The 21,784-nt window shown below is 47.8% G+C and overlaps 1 protein-coding gene across 4 annotated transcripts in view; it reads left to right on the top strand.

The window, feature by feature from the left end:
• A4galt (alpha 1,4-galactosyltransferase (P1PK blood group)) overlaps window positions 1-21,532 on the top strand; it is a 36,954-nt gene extending 15,422 nt beyond the window's left edge. For 2 of the 4 annotated variants that reach the window (XM_048445004.3, XM_085678499.2), the window contains exons 2-3: window positions 17,855-17,993; window positions 19,697-21,532. In XM_048445004.3, the coding sequence (XP_048300961.1) occupies window positions 19,742-20,791 (1,050 nt within the window). In that variant the 5' untranslated portion in view covers window positions 17,855-17,993; window positions 19,697-19,741 and the 3' untranslated portion in view covers window positions 20,792-21,532. Of the gene's footprint in view, window positions 1-6,615; window positions 6,730-9,211; window positions 9,312-17,854; window positions 17,994-19,696 lie in introns of those variants that run through there. The other 2 variants (XM_085678498.2, XM_085678497.2) reach the window with 2 other exon arrangements.
• Window positions 21,533-21,784: the final 252 nt, after the last annotated feature.

The raw sequence follows: 21,784 nt of genomic DNA, 5'->3' as shown, positions 1-21,784 counted from the left end.
TCAAGTGCTGGGACTAAAGGCGTGCACCACCACCCAACTCCTATTTGTGTTTTTTAACAAGAAACTTAACTAAGGAACTAACTAAAAAACCACCAAAGTGGCTGGTAGCTTTGGAGTGCCCGGACTGTAAACTGGCAAAGCTATTAGGAGCCTAATCATCAAACACCATCAGATCTGGGAAGGATGCAGTTCACCTGAGTAAGCAGAACTGCAGACCAAGTAGCTTCCAAATCTATTAAAAATGACAGCTACCTAGATAGCTACCCCAGGTTCCGCCCTGGTCATTGGGGACAGGGGGTCCCCAGATAGCTTCAGTCTTTAGCGCCAGGCACAGAAGATCTGACAGACTTTCCTGTGGAGTAGGAACTTGGGGGCCTGGCCGATCTTGTCTAATCAAAGTAGGACAATCAGTTCCCCGGTGTCCTGCTTGTCCACAGTCTGAACAAGATCTTGGCAGTAGTTGAGGTGAAAGGAAGTTTTTACCGCTCCTTGACTAGATTGACTACTTTTAAAGCAAGCCCCAGTGGAAGTTCTGTGCCCGTCCATCTTTGGAGGACAAAGGGTACTGCCAGGAGTTGGCATGTCTCTATCAGGAAAAGCCTTTTTATTAAACATTTTAAATGCCGTATTCTCTGATCTCTGAAGCATTTGAGGATCATTATCAGTTAAGTATATCTAAACTAGACAAAAGCAGTTTCTAGTTACTTGTTCAAGGCTTAAACTTGGAAAACATCTGAGAAGCTAAATCTTAACAAATCAAAGGATTTGATCCTTTATGAAGTGACTATTAACTTATATAAGTTATATAATGTATAATTTATAAGTCTTATATGATTAGGGTTTTATAGCTTTATCCCTGTTCAGGCTAGCCTTAAAAACTAACAATTTCTGAATGGAAGTTCTTTTAACATTAAGACTTTTAACTCATAAACACAGTCCACAGAGAGATTGGTATCTTTCCTGATCCTTTTACAGTGCACCATTATAGAACACAACAGTTTTCTTTCTGACTTAGTTTACCAAACTGCTACAGCTTAACGATGTTAGTGTTATGGTAAAAGTAAAATGCTGTGGTTCCCTGAGGGGTGGCGGCAGTGGGTAGCAGGTCCCAAGACCACTGCAGGCCACGAAGGCAGCCAGTCCCGGGGTGGGAGCCCCTGAGTGGCCCACAGGGCCGTGAGTCCTAGACAGGGAGCCGCATGGTGGGTGAGAGATCAGGATGGATAACTACCATGCAGAGGTTATGGAAGGGAAAGGGGAAAAGGGGAGAAAAGAGAAGAGCAGAGAGAGAGAAACAGAGAAACGGGAGGAGGGGAAAAGTGGGGAGAAGGGAGAGAGGTAGAAGCTGCCTCTTTGAGAGAGAGACAGAAAGGAAGAGCTCAGGCTGCAGGCAGGAAGGAAGATCTGCCTGCCTGGTGATGAATGGGGGAGGGAGTAGGCGGGGCTTGTTTCTTAAAGGGACAGGACAGACCATTACATTCCCATCTCTTTTTTATGATAAAAAAGCAGAAGGTTAGGCATGACAGGTTAAAGGAATTGGGGTGGCGGATTCTCAAGACTGCTTCCTGCTTGGGCATCATCTTGGGAGAGGAATCTGAGAAAGCTGGGTGCTGGTCACATCCTGGGGTAGCTGGTCTCTTTGCTTCTCTCCAGTGTTTGTGTTGTGGAAATGTCTGGTGTCTCTTACACCTATTTAAGGTATTGACAGAACAGAGGACAAAGTTAAGTTTAGGAAAAAAAATTTTAGGACCAGAGAATTAAGAGGGGGTGTATCTGACCTATTTCAGGTGGAACCATCAATTCAGCTCCCTGGAACTCACAAGAATTCTTTGGGTTTGTGAAAATTTAAACAGCAGCATATTTATATCAGAATGGCTGTGACAGATGTTTTTTGCATAATGAAAAGTGTCTTTAAACTATGGAAGGCAGCATTAGAGAGAAATTTCATGATGTGTATTTGTTCTCACTTCTTTATATCTTGTAGGTATACACCTTAATAACTTGTATTTTGCTGAAATTTGTTTGGTGAGGCTGTCCTTTTAAACTGGCAAAACCTCTCAGCTGTCACACTGCATCAGAGATCTTTGAAAAGGATAAAATTTTACTTGAGTTACGGATTAAAATAACTACAGAGAACTTCTTGGTTGGCACCTAGAGCCCCTCCTCAAGGTCCTCCATGGTCGCTGAGGGTTGTATTTTTCTTTTGGTGTTTAGCGCAGGGTCTGCCAGGCTCTAGAAGATCCTGTGGGCCAAGAAATCTGTAGGAAGACAAGCCTACCTTGACCTGAGCAGCTAGGCTGTTGATTCCAGCGATTCTTTCCACATCTGGAGATCTTTAGTTTAGATGAAAGGCAGTTGAAGCGAATTGTGGATGGATGTTGTTCTGTGCCCATTTGTCTTTTGTCTTCTTTGGAGAAAATAAAGTACTTCTGCTAGGAGCCAACCTGTCTCTTTTTGTTATGAAAAGTTTTTAATAATTTAAATATTTAAATGCCATATTTCCCAGATCTCTGAGCAGTTGAGGGCTGTTTACTGGGTATAGATAAGTTATAATTACAGTATAGAATCTGCCTGGAGAGCTGGGTCCAAGCTTGACTGTACTGGCTCTCAATTTGACAGGTAAAGCAGGGTTGGATTAAATATAAAATATTTTGTAAGAGACTTAAAAGTACATACCAGTTTAAAACATGAGACTTATTGTTTTGTAGTCTGAAATGAGATGTAAGGAATAGACAATTACAACATTTAACAGTAAACATAGGTGTATTTAAGTTACATGTATGAACACACACACACAGAGTGAGCAGGAATTGAGTGAAGTGGAAGCTCTACCAAAGGCATGTCACTGCACAAAACAAACAGGTAACAGAGTCAACACCAGGAAACCAGGCAGGGCATACCTCAGAAATGATGGTAGGACTTGGTCACCTGACCTGGCTCTTAGTTAAGATGGCAGTAAAGTCACCTGACCTCAGTTAAGATGGCAGTAAGATCACCCATGTAACAGAGCTAACACTGGGGAACCAGACAGGGCATACCTCACTAAAGATGGCAGAACCTGGTCACCTGACCTGGTTCTTGGTTAAGATGCGATGAAGTCAAGATGGTGGCAAGGTCACCTAACTTCAGTTAAAATGGCAGCGGCCACATGTTGTATGGAAGAGAGACCTAGAGGTGGGATCTGCCCTGTTACTGAGCCACTGTGCCACAAGCCACGGCAGGGAGAAAGGCTGGAATTGAAAACAGCTGCCTCGTGGATCCGACCACTCTTGTTGGCAGTGGTAGTGGTGGCAGGGACAGTTTGAGAAGTGGAGCCGGTGGGACACTTGGCAGAGCATTCACAGGCAGGTGGCTGATAGTTTGAGGATTTATACCGTAGCTGAAAACATGAAAACCCACAAAATACACCACAGGGCCTATAGAAGAGCATCCTTTCTCTGCAGGCAGGATGTGATCCGGCGGTGAACACCACAGGGCCTGTAGAAGAACGTCCTCTCTCTACAGGTGGGGGGTGTTAAAGCCTGACTGGGTCTGGTCCAGGCAACTTGCTCTCACGGCAGGGACCATTTACGAGTGGTCTAAAAGAAAAGAAAGGAGAAGGAAAAGTCCGAGGGACCCTGGGCCCCCAAATTGAATGCACTGTACAGCGTGGGCAGAGCTAGCATGGGAGGACTGACCCTGGGTCATCCGGTCACATTTTTAGCTAAGGAAAGCAACCAGAGATGAATAGGAGCTAAGCAACCTTAGACATGAAGGCTGTGGTTGGGGGCTGGAAGGGAAAACTCACCACTGAAGCTGCTGGTGTGCTTAGAGGTCGGCGTTTAGGTAGATACAATGCAGGGCTGTTGTAAAGAAACCTGGTTCCAGAGCCCAGGGTTCCACATTTCCTCAGCCGGCAAACCATGTGCTGTTTCCCAGAACAGTTCTGATTTGGAGTTACAAGTTTTATTAACTTTTGCTACAGACTTTTAACCATATCTAATTCCCTTAGCTGTTTTTTTCTTTTCTTTTTTTAGTTGTTTTGTTTTGTTTTGTTTTGTTTTGTTTCGAGACAGGGTTTCTTTTCATAACAATCCCAGCTGTTCAGGAACTAGCTCTTGTAGACCAGGCTGGCCTCGAACTCAGAGATCCACCTGCCTCTGCCTCCCAAGTACTGGGATTAAAGGCATGTGCCGTCACCACCACCCGGCGTTAGCTGTTTTTTCAATAAGGTAGAACAGCATAAGATAACCTTAATATTATTTATGCCCAAATGACCTAGGAATCTCTGTTATTATATCATATTTGGTGGCCAGAAATCCCAGAGACAAATTCTGAGCCCAGGCAGCTGTTTCCACAGTAACAGTTGAGCTACCACCAAGACACAGGGAGCACAGGAAACTCTTGCACCCAAGACCAGTCAGAAACAAAGCATGCAGTGGCCACATACATTTATACATCTCACTGAGCCTGATGCAAGTTTGTGTGGCTGCTGTGTCCACAGGGAAACATACAGACCTAGATCCATACATACATACAAAATAGGCACAACTTTTCCAATAGCAAGACGGGCAAATCTTTCCATGGGAAACAGACTTTGTTACAAATTATATAGATTTTAAACCATGCCAGATGATCAGTTTACAAATCCTGAGATTAGAGTTTATAGTATAATCTTAAGATACAGAGTAGCATGCAAGAAACCAGAGGAGTAAAAGATTTTTAGGAGTGAGGAAGCAGAGCCTAAGAGGTAAGGGACAGAGCGAGTCTAGGGATGCAGTCAGGTATAAAGTATTTGGACATCGTTTGTCTGTGGTAGCAGATGGTAACAATCTGTGAGAATATGGAGATCAAGTTCGTCGATTTGGGCCATTGATTTGTATTGAGGCCAAACTGATAAAAGAAAATCTGAATCTCTGGAGGAAGAAAGAGAGGGTGTTGTTATGCCCAGAGCTGAGACAAGCCCCCAGATGTTATGCCCAGATCCTCCAAGCCCCCCAAAAACCAACAAGGAGGCCGAGTCCCGTATGTAAAAGCAAAGAACCTTTATTCTATACAAGTTTGCAAGCTCGGTCTCTCTGTGTGCCCAACGTCTTGGAATAATCAAAGAGCCCCAAGCTCAGTTAGAGGGAGAAAGGGGAAGACAGGAGAAAACCACTGTGTGCTGGCTTCTCTTCCCTGATTCACGGCCAACAAGAGACATCAAGAACTCCACCGTGCCTTCCCAGTCATGGTGGGCACCACCTTCTCACAGTGTAACCGAAACAAGCCCATGATCTACTTTTTATGAGGTATTTGGTGACTTAAAAAAAAAAAAAGACTAATACAGTCACTAATGTCTGTTTTTAAGTTATCACAGAGAAGGCATTGCTTGGATGCATGTGTGGTCGTGTCTAGTTTTCTTTGCTTGAGGGTCGTAGTCACGGGCAGGGGACACAGCTCGGTTTTACATTGTTTGTCTCACGCGCGAAAGCCAAGGTTCCATCCTGCGCACCGTATAAACCAGGCGTGGTGGTGCGTGCCTACAGTCCCGGTGCTTTGGTGACTTAAAAATAGAGGTAGAAACAGAAGGTTTGGGAGTTCAAAGTCATCCTCAGGTACATAGACTTCAAAGCTAGACAAGGCCATGAGGGACCCTGATTTAAAAAAAAAAAAAAAAAAACTCCTCCCATGCCCACCTGTTGTCCTCTCGCCTCCGTAAACACAAATTGTAGATTATTCACATCCGAATGAGCGTGCATACATGTGCACACAATTGAACCAGAGGATGCTCCTAGATAAATCATAAGCTTATAAAAGGCTAGTTTTCTAGAATTCTCCCCAAGGCCACCAAGATCTTAGCATTTTCCACAGTTCCCTATGTTACAATAGAAGCGTCCGGGTACCAACACCTCTATCTCTGTGTGGCTTAAGTCACAAAATTGCAGAATTCAAGCTCCCCTGCCACAGCAGCCTTTGCTCAAATACTTCCCCTGAGCCCACAACCCCAAAGACAGACGGCAGACTCTCAGTTCCCTGGAGTTCCAGACTAGCTCCAGACAAGCAAACAAACAAAAAACCCTCGGAACTGACGAGGAAAATGGAGGGCCAGGGCTGCTGTGCTCCTGGTAGGGTGGTGCTCACCGGGTGTCCGAGTCCAGGACCCGTGGAGTCGAAACATTCGTCTCTGCTGCTCTGGCTAGTGGTGGAAGCAACTGACAGGCCAAGGTGGAGACAGGAAGAAAATCCCTGCGAGAGACTCCAGCCTCCCTGTGGACTGTTCCATCTTTCCTCTCTTTCCAGGGTTAACTCACTTTGAGTGACTGACCCCAGAAGGTGATTTTCACCTGGTTCTGTCTGCCAAAGTCGTAACTGGTGTGTTTAGGGTGAAAAGCCCGGACACCCATCCCAGCCTGCTAATTAAGGGTAGTAGCGGGAAATGACAGGTGAGACTTGATCAATGTTGCCACATTGGGAAAAAGAACAAAACAGGGTTTAGTGACACCCCGAGTCCCTCTCTGAGGTACTGGCATGCACTTCTGTTGGGGCAAAGGAGAGGTTCCACAAAAGGGCAGCCCTGGTCAAGGTGTGGTCTGACTGGTGTTTCTTTTATTGTTGTTGTTGTTTTGCTTTTTGCTTTTCAAGACAGGGTTTCTCTGTGTAATAGTCCTGGCTGTCCTGGAATTTACTCTGTGGATTAGGCTGGACTGGCCTCGAACTCATGGAGATCTGCTTACCTCCACCTCTGGAGTGCTGACTCTGGGATCAAAGGTGTGTGCCTCCAGGCCTGACTCTGGCTGGTGTTTCAATCTCTGTAAGATAATTGGGAAAAGCTCTTCTCTCCCTTGCTCTGCTCTTGGGGTGGAGGGGAGGAGTGATTCTGTCCTGCCTGGTTTTATTCCAAATTGAATAGGACTAGGTTAGAGACTACCTTCAACCACGGTAAGGGAGATGGGCATCCAATGAAGGAAGAGACACCAGACATTCATCTTGCTTGTAACTCAACCTAATGAGCCCGTGCAAGGAGCCTATGCTTTTGGTAAAAGCAACTTCCTAGTCATATGGGAGTACTGGCAGATTTTTGAGAACCATGGGTTCCTTTCTGGGGAACTAGGGTCCCGGGAACTTGAATACTGCCAAATCTGGCCCAAGCCAGTGGATTTTGAGTTCTTGTCTTGGGGAGTTTGAAGAATAAAACTGATGGACCACGGAGCGTGATTTTTAAGAGGGAGGGAGGGAGCGAGCCATTCCTTTTGAGTTAGGAATGGAGTTCAGCCTTGAGTCATATAAACAGCCACATGGCACAAGGGTGGGGGAGGGGGAGAGGCTTCAGACACTAAGAAACCCAGCCTGCCTGCAGAACATTCTTAGGCCCTGACCAACCCTGGGAAAGTTAGCCATTCTGAGTCAGGACTTCAGAACTCCCAGTGACCCAACAGAGCCTCATGGTGGGTAGGGAGGACTTGACTTAGGGGCAGGAATTCTGGGAAGGAAAAGTACATTATCTCAATAAAGGGGTAATCATTCTTTAGCCAGGTGATAAATACGTCCAACCAGATTAATTCTTTCACCTTTTGGGTAGCTTGGAATGCTGCCTTCTCTCCACCTCCAGGCCAGAGAAATCGCTTTCCCCAGTGGGCCACCACAGAGTCCTAATCAAAACTACTAAATATTTAAGCCTGTTTCAATGACTCGGAAACCAGGAGAGGTATTGGTGGCTTGAAGAATTCTTGAGGCCAAAGTGAAGTCATGCCCTCTCCTGCAGTAGAGGACACAGAGGCGAACACACTGAGGCATCAGGCCTGACAGCTGGGAACTAATGAGCAGGGGCACAGCCTATGCTTAGCAGGAGTAAGGCCTGGGGTCCATTCCCAGCATTGAAGGAAGAGAGAGGGAGGGTCACTCCTTTCAAAATAAACATTCTGCATGACAAAACAAAGTAATTTGGTACCATTTTATTTCCTGGCGGCCCATGACTTTAATAGTACAACTTTTGAACAAGGCCAATTAGATCAGTGTCAATAAAAATAGCGCCGGCTCCCCTGTCATGGTGGCTATCTCTGTCATTTATGAGCACACTGAATTCTATCTGTTTGGTTCTTAGCTTTTACCCCTCGCAGGGGAAGATGGTGCAGTCAATGTAAGGGGTCCACTCCCACTTTCTTCCGGCTCTCTTGCTAGGTTTTCAGGGTGTTTTGCTTTGGTTGGGTTTCGGTTTGGGCTTTGCTGGGGTTTGAATCTCGCACCTGAACAGCTCTAGTCAAGAGCTCTAGCAATAAGTGGTGTCCCACCCTCCCTGCTGGTTTTGTTGTGGTTTGAGATAGGGTCTCATGAACTTGCAGAGGTCCACCTGCCTCCTGAGTTTCTGGGACCCTGGACGCTGATATGTAACCACAGGTGTATGACGGCTCCTTCCGCAGGTTCCTGAGGAATGCTGACTCTAGGCTTTGGTCTGTCCACCAGTAATCCTTCAGAATTTCACCTGAGCTTTGGGGTTGGGACCTAACAACTAGATCGCCATATTTTCATGGTCAATTTCTTCTTTCTTCTTTCTTCTTCTTCGTCTTTCTTCTTTCTTCTTCTTTCTTCTTCTTCTTCTTCTTCTTCTTCTTCTTCTTCTTCTTCTTCTTCCTTCTTCTTCTTCTTCTTCTTCTTCTTTCTTCTTTCTTCTTCTCCTCCTTCTCCTCCTTCTCCTCCTCCTCTTCCTCCTCCTCCTCATCCTCATTTTAATTTGCAGGAAATCAGAGGGCAACCTTCTGGAGCTGTTCTCTCCTTCCCTCTCCTCCACCAAGTGGGTTCTGGGGACTAAGTTCAGGTCAGCAGGCTTAGCTGCAAGCTCTTTTCCAGAATCTTCTCTCTGGACCTCAGTCGGTCCTTTCAGTTTTTTGAGGGGACAATTTCATTAGAGTTTAGAAGAAAAACAACCCCAGGATAGGCATGGGTAGATTTTTAGCCACTGCCCAGAGAAACACCCCAGGATAGGTGAGGGTAGATCTTAGCCACTGCCCAGAATACCAGAAAGAACATACTTAGCTTCTGGCCAGCACCTGAGGGAAAAAGAAATAGCTCTGTTGTTCCGAGTGAAGACACAGAAAAGCAGATGAACCCAGCCAAACCTCAAGACTCCTCGGCTGGTATAAGACTGCCTGGAATTTCCTTTGTATCTACCAAAGCAATGGTGCTTGCCCTTACCCCCATATTCAATTTAGTAAAAATTTCCCGGGTCAGCAGTTAACAGGTTTGTTTGTTTTAGAAAGGGTCTTGCTATGTAACCTTGACCAGACTGGAACTTGCTGTGAAGACAAGGCTGGTTTTGAACTCAGAGATCTGCTGTGTCTGCTCCCAAATTAAAGGTATGCACCACCGCACCCACACTGACATTGGGTTAGAGGCCTGGGCTCTAGGTCTCTATTGAAGGGTTTTCTCCTCCTCTGCTGTCATTTACCTGCCCTGTGGTTGATGGCTCTTCATCCTCTCAGAGGGTACCCTGGTTTGAGGGGGTCAGCTGTGTCATGGTGTCCAAGAGGAGCCGACACTGAGATATTGCAAGGAAAACTATCTTCACAGCCAGGCCAAATTTACAGTTCCCCTCAGGAGTAGGGGAATGTAAGCGATCTTCAGCAGCAGGAGGGATCTTTATAGGTCCTTATGACTGTTGTAAGCAAACAAAGCTTCAACAAAAGTCGAAGTTTTTTGCTGCTAGCATTTGACGCATTGTTTTTGACATCATTGTGATTGGCCAGTTTCAGAAAGCCTCGTTTTTCAAGTCAAGTCGACCTGGGTTTTCAGAAGGTCTTTGTGGTCTGTTGGTTTGAGAAACAGTCTACACAATAGGAGCATGAATCTTGTCTCGCCTAAGAAAACCAGGTGCAAACATCAGGATTCTGGGAACGTGTCTGGGAGCTGAAGAATAGGAGGAATGGAGGCTCTGTTATTTTTTAGCAGATGAAGTAATTTGTGTAGCCCATATTAAGTCAGTACTGAAAGCAGAAGTGGGGGAGTCAGCCTCTACCAAGCTGTTTATAGGTGGAAGCCCTCTCTCAAAATCGAAGGAAACTCCATTTCCCCAAATTCTGGCAGTTAGACAAAAGCATTTCCTAGAACTTGAGAGGCCAGTTCCTCTCTACAGAAGGGAGCCATTTCCCTTATGGCTGGCAGAAGGAAGTTGTGGCTACCTGTGGTGTCTGCTAACATTACCAAAGCCCATGCTGGCCTCTCTGGGCTTCCTCAGTTTCAAAGTCCCTGATGACTCTTGGCACTTCTCAGCTTTTCTCTCCTACTCTTCCCTAAGCCTCTCCAGCCTCCCTCTCACCGCCCCTCATTCTCCTTACAACCCTGCTATTTCGGCTACGCGCTCTCTCTTGCCCTCTTTCTTTCCCATACTCTGTTTCTCTCTCTTCATTTCTCACTCTCCCCCTTCCCCTGACTCTGCTCCTGCTTCTTGCCTGGCCAGGTCCAGCCTGCTGACCATGTTCAGTTTACTACTTTCTGCTCTGGACTCTTTCAGATCTGTTCTCTCCCTCAGAGCTACAATAAAAACCTTCCCCAGCCTGGTGGTGGTGGCACACACCTTTAATTCCAGCACGCAGGAGGCAGAGACAGAGGATCTCTATGAGTTTGAGGCCAGCCAGGTCTACAGTGTGAGTTCCAGGACAGCCAGGGCTACACATACAGAAAAAGGGCTGCCTCCAAACAAAATAAAAAGCCAAACAAAGCAATAAACAATCCAAACCTTCCCCTTAACCAAATCATGGAGCAGCCATGTCATTAGCTTATAAACCCCTCTGAGCTGTGTAGGTCACAGCTTCTGCTTCCTCCCATCTCCCACTTAGAAGTGAAGCCTGGGACCAACACAATCACTGGAGTTTTCTGAGGTCCTTGTTTCTGGGTCCCTGTGCATCTCCATTCCGTTCACTGCTCTGTGTGTCAGTCGAAGGTTCTTTGGACCACACTTACATGTGGGTATAAAGTTTGTGTTTTCTCTGTACTCCAGATTCTCTAAAGATGTAACTTGTTTATTTTTCTGTGCCACGTTTGATTCCATAGAAGAAGGATCAGAACCAAGCTGTCCTTTTACTCCCATTGGGCCTTCTCTCCTCTCCACTGCTTTGCTGTAAGTGAGGGCACAGTAAAGAAACCACCAGTGGGCACTAGCATTGTCATTGGCAGCTCTTCCAGAGGTCCTGAGTTCAATTCCCAGCAACCACATGGTGGCTCACAACCGGCTGTAATGAGATATGGCACCCTCTGCTGGCCGGCAGTAATACATGCAGGCAGAACACTGCATACATAATAAAAAAAATTTTAAAAAACCACCAATGGCAGTGGTGGCATATGCCTTTAATCCCAGCACTCAGGAGGCAGAAGCAGGTGGATCTCTGTGAGTTCAAAGCCAGCCTGGTTTACAAAGCAAGTTTCAGGATAGCCAGAGATGTTACACAGAGAAACCCTATCGAAGAAAGGAAGGAAGGAAGGAACGAAAGAGCCAGGATGCTAACACGCTTTGGGGTGTTTAACAAGTACACATAAACAGGGCTGGAAGCTCCTGGAGGCCAGCATGGGCTTTGATAATCTGATTAGTGCCTTAGGTGTCAATAGAAGCAAGGGAAATGATGCCTTTTGGTGGTCAAGGTCCTGAAGAATGCTGGCTCTTCTAACTGCCAGAAGCCCTTCTGGAGCTGCGTTCTCAACCTTGCTAACTAAGACTATGATCCTTTAGTACAGTTCCTCGTGTTGTAATAAACCCCAGCCATAAAAAAAATAAAAAATAAAAAAATAAAAAAAAATAAACCCCAGCCATAAGATTATTTTCGTTGTTATTTTATTTTATTTTTTTAAATATTTATTTATTTATTATGTATACAACATTCTGTCTGTGTATATGCCTGCAGGCCAGAAGAGGGCACCAGACCTCATTATAGATGGTTGTGAGCCACCATGTGGTTGCTGGGAATTGAACTCAGGACCTTTGGAAGAGCAGGCAATGCTCTTAACCTCTGAGCCATCTTTCTAGCCCCTCGTTGTTATTTTATAGCTGTACTTTTGCTACCATTATGAATTGTAATGTAAATATCTGATGTGATGGATGATCTTAGGCAACCCTGTGGAAGGGTCATTCAACCTCCAAAGGGGTCGCCACCCACAGGTTGAGAGCCGCTGTCTATAGTCCAGCTTGAGCTAAGCCCAGACTCAATTTTGGACCAAGTCAATAACAATGGGCATGCCCTTTTGGGAGGAAATGGGGTATTGTTTGGTTCTGACACATTCCTTCCTTCAAGAGGAGAAATGTAAGTACAATATGTTCTAATAAAACTTATCTCAAATTTGTATCAGTATACAAAATTTGTATAATATATAAAAGTTCAATCCAATATAAAACATTTATAACTAGTAGTTGCTTTTTAAAAGTAGATTCAATAATCTATCTTTTTATCTTATCATATCTGTATCCTCCCTTTTTTCTTTTCAGAGTAGATTCAATAATCTACCCTTTTTCTGTTTTTCAAGTCAGGATTTCTCTGTAGCTTGGAGCCTGTCCTGGAAACTAGCTCTTATAGACCATGCTGGCCTCAAACTCTCAGAGATCCACCTGCCTCTGCCTCCCGAGTACTGGGATTAAAGGCATGCGCCATCAATAATCTACCCTTTATCTTATCATCGCTATATCCCCTTTTTTCAAAACAAGAAACCTGAATCTAATCACACTCATTTAGCTTTTTTCCTATTATCCATAACACCTTGTAACCAACACTCTAAACAAAGACAAACATCCGTAATCCATTTTTTGGGAATGTGGCCAGAGTTTTCTAGGCTACTTCCTGCTGATTGGGGACACTGATAATTAATGGGGACCTAAAGAAAATTTAGGATTATGGTCAAATCCTAATGGGAGTACTCTGTGAGGCTGGACCATCTCAGTCAGCAGTCTTGAAGCTGTTCTGGATATAGAACTCAGAGGATACTGCAAGAGAGGTGCTCTAAAACATTGAATCATCTGGATCATCCACTTCTATCAGAGATTTTTTTCAGGAGTCCTTCCTTGATTAAACCTTATTTTTCTTAATCCAGAATGAATCCATTGCCTGCCTGCCTGCCTTCCTTTTTTAATTTTTATTTATTTATTTGTTTGTTTGTTTGTTTATTTATTTTTAGACAGAGTCTCATATCCCAGGTCAGTCAAAGAGGACACTGAATTTCTCATCTTCCTGCCTCTAACTCCCAAGTGCTAGAATTACAGGCATGTGCCACCATGCCTGGTTTGTGTGATTCTTGGGATGAAATTCTGAATTTCACGATTGCTAAGCCAACACTCTGCCAGCTGAACTTCTCCAGCCCAGTCCCCTGTGTGGGACTTCTTACTGCCTCTCCAGCCACAGAACACCGGCTGTAGTGTCCCTGGTAGCCCAGGAAGCATAATGGAATAGGATCCTTCTTTCCCTTGCCTTGGGTGAGCCCCCTGCCCTAGGCCTCCTACTGTTACAGGGAACCTGGGTGCTGCAAGGGACCCAAGGCTCAGGGAGATGACTTGTCCTGTGGCACGTGTCCTATACATAGTCCTGCTGGGAAGGGACGCTGGAGTGGACTGGGAACTCTGCAACACTTTAGTCCCTGTAGACAGACACTAGAGTAGGAAGGGAAGCTGGCTTCACTTCACCAGAAGCAAGTGTGATCATAGGATGGGGATTGTGTGCTCTGACTGTTTGCTCTTGATAGCTGGGTGACAGTAATAAAAAAGAAGGCCAGTCCTGGCCAAAGGCTGCTTCCTGCCCATGCACAGCGGTACTGCTGCACTTGGAGATGAGAGCCAAAGGGCCGCTGTGTCCTCCATGCCCTTAGAGATTATCCCACTTGGATGAAAAGAAGGAATAAAGAAGGGCAGACAAGCCTGCTCCTAGGTATGGTGGAGGAGGTTTACTGTAGATACAAGGGAGAGCATAGCATAGTCTAGAGTGGACATGGTTAGACTGAGCTGGGCCATGTGAGGAGAGAGCTGGAAGGGGAGAGGAACCGCTGACCAATAGGGGCAGCCTGGGCTAAGAAACTAGTCAAGAGAGAAAAGAATAGATCAAAAGGGCAGATAACCAAAATGGCTGGATTATATGGGGCAGCCTAACCCCTGGGCTGGGGAAGTTTAGGGTGGGAGGGGGTATGCCAGCCAGGTAGAAACTGAGGGATGCTGGGAGAACCTGGCAGCCAGGTCCACTTTGATAATGCTAAATAGATACCTCAGACTTAGGGACCTACCACCAATGTCCCTTCTTTCCCAGGCCCTTCACAGATACCTGACAAAAAAAAAAAACACCTGTCACTCAGGCAGGACCCTAGACGCACACTGTGCTCTCTAAGGCCAAATGGGTTTTATTTTAAGTTTGATCTACAGAGCAAGTTCAAAGTTAGGACAGCAAAGCTCCACAGAGAGACCCTGTCTTTTAAAACAAAACAAAACAAAACAAAAAGCATGAAATGAAGGCTCAGCAAGGCTGAGTCTCCAGCTAACCTGGGATCTTGCCATTCCAGGGCCACATGCCATAGGTCAGGGGTTCTCCCCATCCCAGCCTGACTCGTCTGGTGACCTGGAAACCCCAGTAGACTTATCCATAGACACTGATAGGGCCATCCCTTTGCCCCTCCCCCATCCCACCTTGCAGCGACCTCCTGGGACTCCTACTACACAGTCCCAGCTTGGCTCCTCAGGCTCCATGCCCTCATTCTTCTAAGTGTGTCACCAAGAGACCCTACTTGGTTGTTGAACGGAGTCTCTTGTGTTTCCTTGAATCTTATGAGGACCCCAAGATAGGGTGTGAGTTCTATCTGCAGAGGCCCGGGGAGGGGAGCTGGTACCTCATATAGCAAGCCTGGGTGGGGACCTTGCCTGAGTCACCATCAGAACGCCTGACCCTCCATTGGCTCAGCCCTGGTTTTCTGTGAACCTTTCTATTGGCAATCTTCCCAGAGGTAGGATCTGTGGAGTTCAGTGTGGGCTGCTTCTGATTGTCCCCATGACACTGTCCTGGCTCATGGTCAGCCAGGGAGACAGATGGAGAGGTACAGCCATTAAGGGTGCACCACTCAGGTTGGAAAATAGTGCATGGAACTGGTGCCAGGCTCTGCTTCTGCCAGTCTGTATTTCTGCTCAGTCTCATTGGCTGCAGTGAATCGTGGAAGGTCCTGATAATAGGGAGCCATGGAAGGGCTTGGAGCAGCAGCGTGACCAGTTAACACACTACCTGGAAATAGCTTCCTGCCCTAGGGAAGGAAGCCTGGGGATGGGGGAGGTAACGGAGACATGCCAGGCTCCTCTGACAAGGGCCAGGGCTTGGGGTGCAGCCACAAGTCCCACTTAGGGGGGCTGGGAGCGTGCTGAGTCTGAGGTCACGTGGGTATTGAGCTGTGGCCAACTTGGCCCGGGATATAACTTCTATTCCTGGGTCTTCAGCTCAGACACCAAATATGGTATGGCCTGTGTCTAGCACCTCCAGTTGTGGTCAAGCACACTCTTCCCCCACCTCAAGCCTGGGCTCTACCCTATATCATGGCACAGTTAGGGCCTCCTAGGACTTGGGGTCCCAAATACTCAGAGGTGCACTCTGCTGATGCCTGCTGATCCACATTCAGCTGAATTCTGTCTGTCTCCCACTGAGCTAAAAATGCTTATGCCAAAGGGGGCGGTGGCGCACACTTTTAATCTGGGCACTCGGGAGGCAGAGACAGGCTGATCTCTTAGTTCAAGGCCAGTCTGGTCTACAGAGCAAGTTTCAGGACAGCCAGAGCTGCACAGAGAAACCCTGTCTGGAAAAAAATTTTAAAAAAAAGTACTTATAACCAAAACAGCCTCACTTGCCAAAGGAGGACAAAGCTGCTGCTATTCTGGGGTCTGTAGCAACTCCCTCATAAGCATGACCCTGGCTGGGGTCCCAAGCCACTCACTGGTCTCGGCTCCAGCTAGGCTCACTCACTGGTGCCCTTGGGTATCCAGCAGCTGCTCCTCTGATCAATTGTTCATCTGTCGGCTCACTGATTCCCTCCCCTGCTCATTTGTTGACTGCACCTATCAAGAGCTGGACAGGGTTCCAGATGCTGAACAAATACAAACTCAAAGTATACTTTTCCAGCTGGGCGGTTGGTGGCACATGCTTTTATTCCCTGCGCTCTGGAGGCAGAAGCAGGTGGCTCTCTGAGTTTGAGGTCAGCCTGGTCTACAGAGTAGTGAGTTCCAGGACAATTGGGGCTATACAGAGAAACCCTGTCTCCAAAAAACAAGTGTGTGTGTGTGTGTGTGTGTGTGTGTGTGTGTGTGTGTGTGTGTGTGTGTGTACTTTTCCTTGAATGTTGTATCACATGCTTCTAATCACAGTAGGAGGAGAGGAGGTGGAGGTTGGGAGCAGGATCATGAGCTCAAGGCTAGCCTGAGCTGCTTAAGACCCTGGCTCAGAAACAAAAACATAAGGCTATGCTGTAACTCAGTTGGTAGTGTTTGCTTTGCTTGCATAAAGGCCTGGCCTCCATCCCCAGCAAGGCATAAACCTTGTCTGGTGCTCACCTATAATCCCAGCCGCGTGAGGAAGAAGGCAGGAGGACCCAAAGTTCAGGGTCATCTTTGGGCTATCTCATAAGTTGGAGGCTAGCCTGTTCTACGGGAGTCACTCAGTAAAACACGATATCTGTCTTTGTTTGGCTATTTACAAATAAGTTATCTAAACAAATGAGCACAGTGTGTTACAATAAGAGCTAGGCAGGGTAAAGGGGAACAGAAGGCAGGGAACGCTGGAGTCTTCGGGGTTTGAGTTATGAGTGGAGAAAGAGCCATCCCACACAGAGAGCAGAGACCGTGGCAGGTGTCCCGGTCCTGAGGCAACATCTTGAGTTCTGAGAGGCAGCAGCGGCAGATGTGGTTTAGACTAGGAACCGGAGGAAGTGGTGTCAAATCAGGGGTGTAAGGCATAGACAAGGCCTTAGAGACCTGAGTCTCTCATATTACTTAGGGTCTGTGCAAGCCTCTGATGTGATGTGGCTTGGGTCTTTGCTCCTATTGCTGCTGTTATGGATAGAATCTCATGTAGCTCAAGATGGCTTTGAACTCACTATATAGCCAAGGATACCCTTGAGCCTCTTGTCTCATCTCCCTGGTGATGAAACGGTTTTTTGTTTGTTTATTTGTTTTTGTTTTGTTCGATTTGGTTTGGTTTTTCGAGACAGAGTTTCTCTGTGTAACCATGGCTGTCCTGGAACTCATCACTGTGTAGACCAGGTTGGCCTCGAACTCAGAGATGGGCCTGCCTCTGCCTCGTGAGTGCTGGGGTTAAAGATATACGCCATCACTGCCACCTGACTGTTTGTATTTAAATAGCATCTGACTGTGTTGCCTAATCTGGTCCTAACCTAGTGAATGAACTCAAGGGCCCCCCAGTTCTGCAACCCAGTCACCGTATCCAGCTATGACTTTATTTTATCTTGTTATTGCTCTTGGCTTTTGAGACAAGGTCTCACTATGTAGCCCAAGCTGGCCTGGAACTTGTGACTCTCCGGCCTCTGCCTCTCCAGTGCTGGAGGTCAGCCTTTGACTGTCACTTGCTGAGAAGGAGCTGGCCGGTTTCCTTCTTGCTTTCCACAGTCCCTTAGAGCCTGTAGTGCTGATGAGATGCAGACTTCTCACGGGCCAACACCTCCTCCATTTAACTGACCCTTCCTTCCTTTCTGTGGTGCCCAGGCCAAGTGCAACTCCACCCAGGCAGTTCTAGTCGATTGTATTGTCCCTCTGTCTCCAGATGGTGCTTCCACAGGGCTGAACACAGGCTAATGTACTCAGTTTAGCACAGGACTGCACTCTAAAAGCCAGCGTGATGAGCTGCTGGTGGCCTACAGCCTGCTCACGCTTTCTGCCTTCCGTCTTTTGCAGGTGGGCTGGCAGGCCTGCACATCAGAGGACAGACCATGTTCCTGTTGGCATAGAAGATGGGCTCCTAACCCAGTGCACGTACCCAGGATGCCTGCAGGCGGCTAGGACTCCACCTCCTCGTCATGGACTGCCCAGGCTGGTCAGTAGCCCTTTACCCTGGAAAGAGTCCATTCGGGTGGCTCAGACCCCAGCTCTTCCCTGTGGGATGACCATTCCAAGAGTCCTGGAAGGGACTCAACTCTCAGGTTCCCGTAATTCCTGCCTGACTGTGTCCACTCAAGTGTCCTGGTTCCTAATGTCAGAATGATGGAACTGTCCCCTGGAGTGGCCAAGAGTCTGAGGGGGTGTGAACACAACCTGGAAGATACAACTATGGTGTGACCCAGGGCCAGGGCTGCTGTTAATCTTCTGAGTATAGGACTGAGTTCCTCCAGTGAACCAGGCACCCTTTCGGCCACTCCTTTCCCAGACCAGCTGACTCCCCAGGATGAGGTAATGTGGTAAAAGTATAGGACAGGTTCCAGGACAGCCAGCAATATACAAAGAAACCCTCTCTCAAGCCGTTCCCCTTAAAAAGGTCTGAGGGGCACAGAAAGATGGCTCAGCAGTTAAGAGCTCTTGCTGCCCTTATAGAAGACTTGAGTTTGGTCTCTAAGACCCATGTTGAATGGCTCACAGCTGCCCGTAACTCTAACTCCAGGTGACCCCACACCCTCTTTTGCTCTCCGCAGACATCTGCACTTGTATACAATGTGCCCCCCACACACAGAAATTAAAAATGAAATAACTTGAGGCTAGAGAGCTGGCTCAGTGGTTAGGAGCACCGGGCTCTCTCAGAAGACCCAAGGTTGATGCCTGCCCAGCACCCACATGAAACCAGGTTACAACCTCCTGTTTCCAGTCCCAGGGGATCCAGTGCTCTCTTCTGGTATCTGAGGGCACTTTGTGCGTGCGATACACAGACACATGCACAGGAAGAACACCCATGCACATGAAATAAATAATACACAATAAATAAATTCTTAGATCAAAGACCGCTTGCCCCAAGTGTCACTCTGTCTCTACCTCCCCGGCCTTGGGGCTACACACATGCACTGCTGTTCTGTCTTCTGTGGGTTCCCAGGATCCAAACTCAGGTTCTCGTGCTTGCTTGTGCATTTTGCCCACTGAGATATTTCTGCAGTCCTCAGCCCATGTCTTCATGCCAAATGTGTTTGAGACATTGAGCAGCCTGTCTTTTTAAAAAAATATTTATTTATTTATTATGTATAAAATATTCTGTCTGTGTATACGCCTGCAGGCCAGAAGAGGGCATCAGACCCCATTACAGATGGTTGTGAGCCACCATGTGGTCGCTGGAAATTGAACTCAGGACCTTTGGACGAACAGGCAGTGCTCTTGACCTCTGAGCTATCTCTCCAGCCCCTTGAGCAGCCTTTCTTTGAGTGAGCCAAAGCATGTTCATGGAGCTGAGGGGGGTCAGAGGACAGGCTACCACCCCAGTAGACCAACAGAGACAGATTTTGTCAGGGTTAGGGTTCTGTGAGGCAAAGTTTTTCCTTCTGGCTGTCCTTGTATCTGCTAGACTCTGGCTGCTCACTGTGAGAAACACTGGTTCTGGTCTCCAGCCAGTCACAAGTTTACTACACAAGGGAAAAAGGACCTTGTCCAGGTTTTGGTCCAGTCTTCTTTTACAGGGGAGCAGCCAGCTGGCCAGGGTACAGCTCGTGCCTCTTGGGTCCCAGAGACCCCAAGCCTTAAAAGCTGGCAGTATCCGTGTTTTTTGAGGGTCAGGGAACCCTGCAGTCAGCAGGCCTGAATGCTGGTGTTCGTTTCTTACAGACCATCACTCCTTGTGGGCATCTCCCGCTGTGATCTGGGGAGACCATGTTCAAGCCTCCCGACTGCCTGCTGCGGATGCTCCGGGGCACCCCCAGACAACGGGTCTTCACTCTCTTCCTTATCAGCTTCAAGTTCACATTCCTCGTCTCCGTCATGATCTACTGGCACACTGTGGGTGCACCCAAGGACCAAGGACGACAAAATAGCCTGCCAGTGGACTTCCCCTGCCCCCAGCTGGCCTTTCGTGGCATCCTTGCCCCAGGCAACATCTTCTTCCTAGAGACCTCGGACAGGACCAAACCTAGCTTTCTGTTTATGTGTTCTGTGGAGTCGGCCGCCAGGGCACACCCAGAGTCCCAGATAGTGGTGCTTATGAAAGGGCTGCATGGGTACGAGTCAGGCCTGCCTCGGAACCTTGGCATCTCTCTCCTGAGGTGCTTCCGCAATGTCCAGATACAACCTCTGGACCTGAAGGAGCTGTTTCAGGGCACACCATTGGCAGCCTGGTACTTGGAGGCGCAGAACAGCTGGGAGCCCTACCTGCTGCCGGTACTGTCTGACGCCTCTAGGATTGCGCTCCTCTGGAAGTTCGGTGGCATCTACCTGGACACAGATTTCATCGTCCTCAAGAACTTGAGGAACCTGACCAACACGCTGGGCTTCCAATCCCAATACGTCCTCAACGGAGCCTTCCTAGCCTTTGAGCGCCACCATGACTTCTTGGCACTGTGCATACGTGACTTTGTGGACCACTACAATGGTTGGATTTGGGGTCACCAGGGCCCCCAACTGCTCACCCGAGTCTTCAAGAAATGGTGCTCCATCCGCAGCCTGAAGGAAAGCCACGCTTGCCGAGGAGTCACTGCCCTGCCCGCTGAGGCCTTCTACCCCATCCCCTGGCAGAACTGGAAGAAATACTTTGAAGACATCAGCCCTGAGGAGCTGGCCCGGCTGCTCAATGCCACCTATGCTGTTCACGTGTGGAACAAGAAAAGTCAGGGTACACACCTCGAGGCCACGTCCAGGGCTCTGCTGGCCCAGCTCCATGCCCGCTACTGCCCCACAACACACGAAGCCATGAAGATGTACTTGTGAGGGTCCCCCAGACTGCCTTCGTTTTACCTCAGCACGGTTACTGCCTTTCCTAGGGGAAGCAAGACGAGCGGGAAGCAAACAGGGTTCTGCCCTGCTGCTGCTGACTTTGGAGGAGACCAAGGCTGACCCGGGGAGCATGTGCCACCTCTGCGCTCCTGCCCCTCCAGGCCAGAGTGATCTGGGCTGGCAAGTGGTTCTAGAATTAGCAGCATCTGGGGCTTTAATGAGCTAGATCAGCAAGCCTGGAATACTGGAGAGCATTCTAAGGTCGCCGGAAGAGAGGTGGGGCCAGGAGCAATGGGGCCAGGAGCAGAGCTCAGAGCAGCCTGGGTGGAAGAGCTGCGGAAGGTGGGGCTCTCCCAGCTGAGTGAGCCCAACGGGAGGGGCAGAGCTCCCTTGGGGCACAGCTCTGCAGATCTGCCGCAGCCCATCCCAGTGATCAGAGGATGTGGAAATTACTTTGGTGTGGGAAAAGTGGGTTGGTTTTTTTTTTAGGAGGGGTTGTTTTGGTTTGTTTTTTGGTTTTTCAAGTCAGGGTTTCTCTTGGCTATCCTGGAATTCACTCTGTAGACCAGGCTGGCCTCGAACTCACAGGGATCTGCCTGCTTCTGCCTCCCGAATGCTCCCGAATGCTGGGATTAAAGGCGTGTGACACCACCACCTGTCTGGGAAAAGTGTTTTAAATGCCCTCCCTGTTGTCGACACTGGAGGCTTTAATAAAAGTGACTTACCAACATCTAATGCCTCGTGGTCACATAGCACATTTGTGAACACGGACTTCGGCACACCCACCCTGTTCTACAGATGGGAGAGGAGCTGGAGGGTGGCCTTTTCATGGGTCACAAAACTTGGAGAGGCCGGGCTCAGAACTGGGTGGCTGATAAGGCATGAGAGGAGCCTGTGGTCCCACCCCACTTCTCAAGGCTCACAAATGGCCGAAGTGGAGTCCCAGCCTATTCACACCCTTTTATAAGCCTAGGCCTGTTTTAGCCT

Source organism: Myodes glareolus, chromosome 19 (genome assembly GCF_982192425.1).
Source record: "Myodes glareolus chromosome 19, mMyoGla1.1, whole genome shotgun sequence".
Classification (NCBI taxonomy): Eukaryota; Metazoa; Chordata; class Mammalia; order Rodentia; family Cricetidae; genus Myodes; species Myodes glareolus.
The sequence above is the reverse complement of the archived record's forward strand: the minus strand, read 5'-3'. Positions and strand labels throughout refer to the sequence as shown.